This window comes from Tigriopus californicus, chromosome 10, assembly GCF_007210705.1.
Source record: "Tigriopus californicus strain San Diego chromosome 10, Tcal_SD_v2.1, whole genome shotgun sequence".
Classification (NCBI taxonomy): domain Eukaryota; kingdom Metazoa; phylum Arthropoda; class Copepoda; order Harpacticoida; family Harpacticidae; genus Tigriopus; species Tigriopus californicus.
The window spans coordinates 186,427-188,383 of record NC_081449.1 but is presented as its reverse complement, the minus strand read 5'-3'; the positions used below and the strand labels follow the sequence as shown (position 1 = coordinate 188,383).

General features: G+C 43.0%; 1 protein-coding gene across 1 annotated transcript in view; it reads right to left on the bottom strand.

Annotated features, from left to right (window-relative positions):
• Window positions 1-1,125: 1,125 nt before the first annotated feature.
• Window positions 1,126-1,957, bottom strand: part of LOC131888855 (ribose-5-phosphate isomerase-like) — a 5,514-nt gene continuing 4,682 nt past the window's right edge. Inside the window, exon 4 of the mRNA XM_059237798.1 lies at window positions 1,126-1,534. Within this exon, the coding sequence (XP_059093781.1) occupies window positions 1,253-1,534 (282 nt within the window). The 3' untranslated portion in view covers window positions 1,126-1,252. The remainder of the gene's footprint in view (window positions 1,535-1,957) is intronic.

Below are 1,957 nucleotides of genomic sequence, written 5' to 3'. Positions count from 1 at the left end.
AAAGGCTGCCGCCAAAATAAAGACGAAAAGCTGAGTTTTGAGCAATAGACGTCAATTATTAAACTGTGCAGGCCAACAAAAGTACTCCAATTTGGTTGAGAAACAAGGGAAAACAGAAATGAAAAGAGCCAGTGTCAAGTCCAAAGAAACAAGCTAAAAAGGGTGCTAAGATAGTTAAGCATCCCAAAAACACAACATAGTTGCTTTCCTTGCCTCCGCCAGGCTTACTACAGGGTGCAAAGAAATTAAGGGGCTCCTAAGATCTTTCTGATAAGGTTTCTTCCCGCTCAAAGATTTGGGGGAGGAACTGTCGAAAACATCCTGCCATATTACAAAAGCTTACCAAAGCTAAGGGCCTATTGGAGGCCGGCTAGAGACTGAGGGAAGTGCGTGAGCCTTTTGGTGTCCATCCTTGAACCATTGGTAAATGGAAAACTTCATACAAGAACTGCAAAACCCTTTGGAACAGACCGAACCGAAGGCGGAAATCTGGAATTACAAGAGTCCGTCCTCGGATGGTCAACCTTTAGAGGGTCACCAATCTCCTTTAGATTGAAATTGGATCTTTCATGGTATGGTGATAGGTTTTGTAATAGCCCCTTCAAATGAAACTCTGCGATTTAATATGATCCAATAATTCTTTGAGGGCGGGGGAAGGATTTTCAGAAGGCACGAAGGGAGGCCGTTAATTTCTGTATCTTCTCCTTTTGAGAAGAAAAATCTCAACTTTTCTTCAGTTAGATCAATGTTGGAGATCTACTGTTGGCAAAAGAGGAAAAGTAAGCAAGGGGAAGCTTTCCTTTAACAAATTCAAAGAAAGTTATGTAAATTTTGTCCAAAATTGCGACAAAAATTCGGTTTTTAAGAACGCATTTTTCAAATTAGTACAACGTTGAAAAATAGATTTGAAAATCGCTTCTTTTTTTTACTTGATTTTCATTTTTTTTTTACACCTTTTAGCCTTATAGGCTTATTATTTGCACCTTTTCGTCTCTTAAAGGCCTTGCTATTTTGTACATTTTGCCCGTCCCCAGTAATAGTAAAACTGAGACTAGTGATTAATTATTTCATGCCTTGACATTAAAACAGGGTTTTCAGCTTCTAATCAAAGGCATATCTTCTCCGTTTCGGTAGAATTACGTTTTTCATGTTTTCGCTTGATAGATCATACTAAATTTGCTTTCTTGTGCCAAGCGGCAACATCAATATGAAAGAAATGCTCTCCTCATTCGAGGATAAAAAAGACGCTCTTTTAGACCGGTTTGGCGGCCAGTTCTTGGACGGATCCGTCGGCTTGTCCGAAATAGGCCTGGCGGGCCATGTTGATGAATATACCAGTCTCCACCAGACCCGGAATGGCCAGCAGTTGTTGATTAACCAAGGACCATTTGACTCGATCCGTCGTCTCGGGTCCTCCCTCAAAGACTTTGGAATCCCGAAAATGCCAATCGAGAATGAAATTCGAGTTATCCGTCACCACCGGACCGGCCTTGGCCTGAGCCATGCGCAACACGGCCGAGCCACCCAAGCGCTCCTAAAAATATGCGGGGACCACAGCATCAGTCCATCCCATGAGCCAATAGGTTTGGATATTATACGAATAAATAAAAGGCGGTTAGAAGTGGGATGGGGGCGCAGGCATAACTAACTGATCAGTGATCACGTCGCCGTCAGCTAGTGTCAATTTGTCTAAAAACTTATTTCAATAACCCCAAACGTGGGCTGGGACCCATGTAATATTGGTATCGAAAGGCCATGATGACCCTATGTACTTTTAGAATGCCCCCGCGTGTTTGAGGGGCATGCTGTCAAGCTCAGAATGGGCGATATTTTACCACGGGTTCCTGGTTGGGTCATTGATGGCATTAACCGCGCTCATGACATGTTTTCCCGGTGGGACCATGTCATGAATTCATCCATGTTGGGTGACATCTTTCTTTCCTTTCGCGTTTTGGCC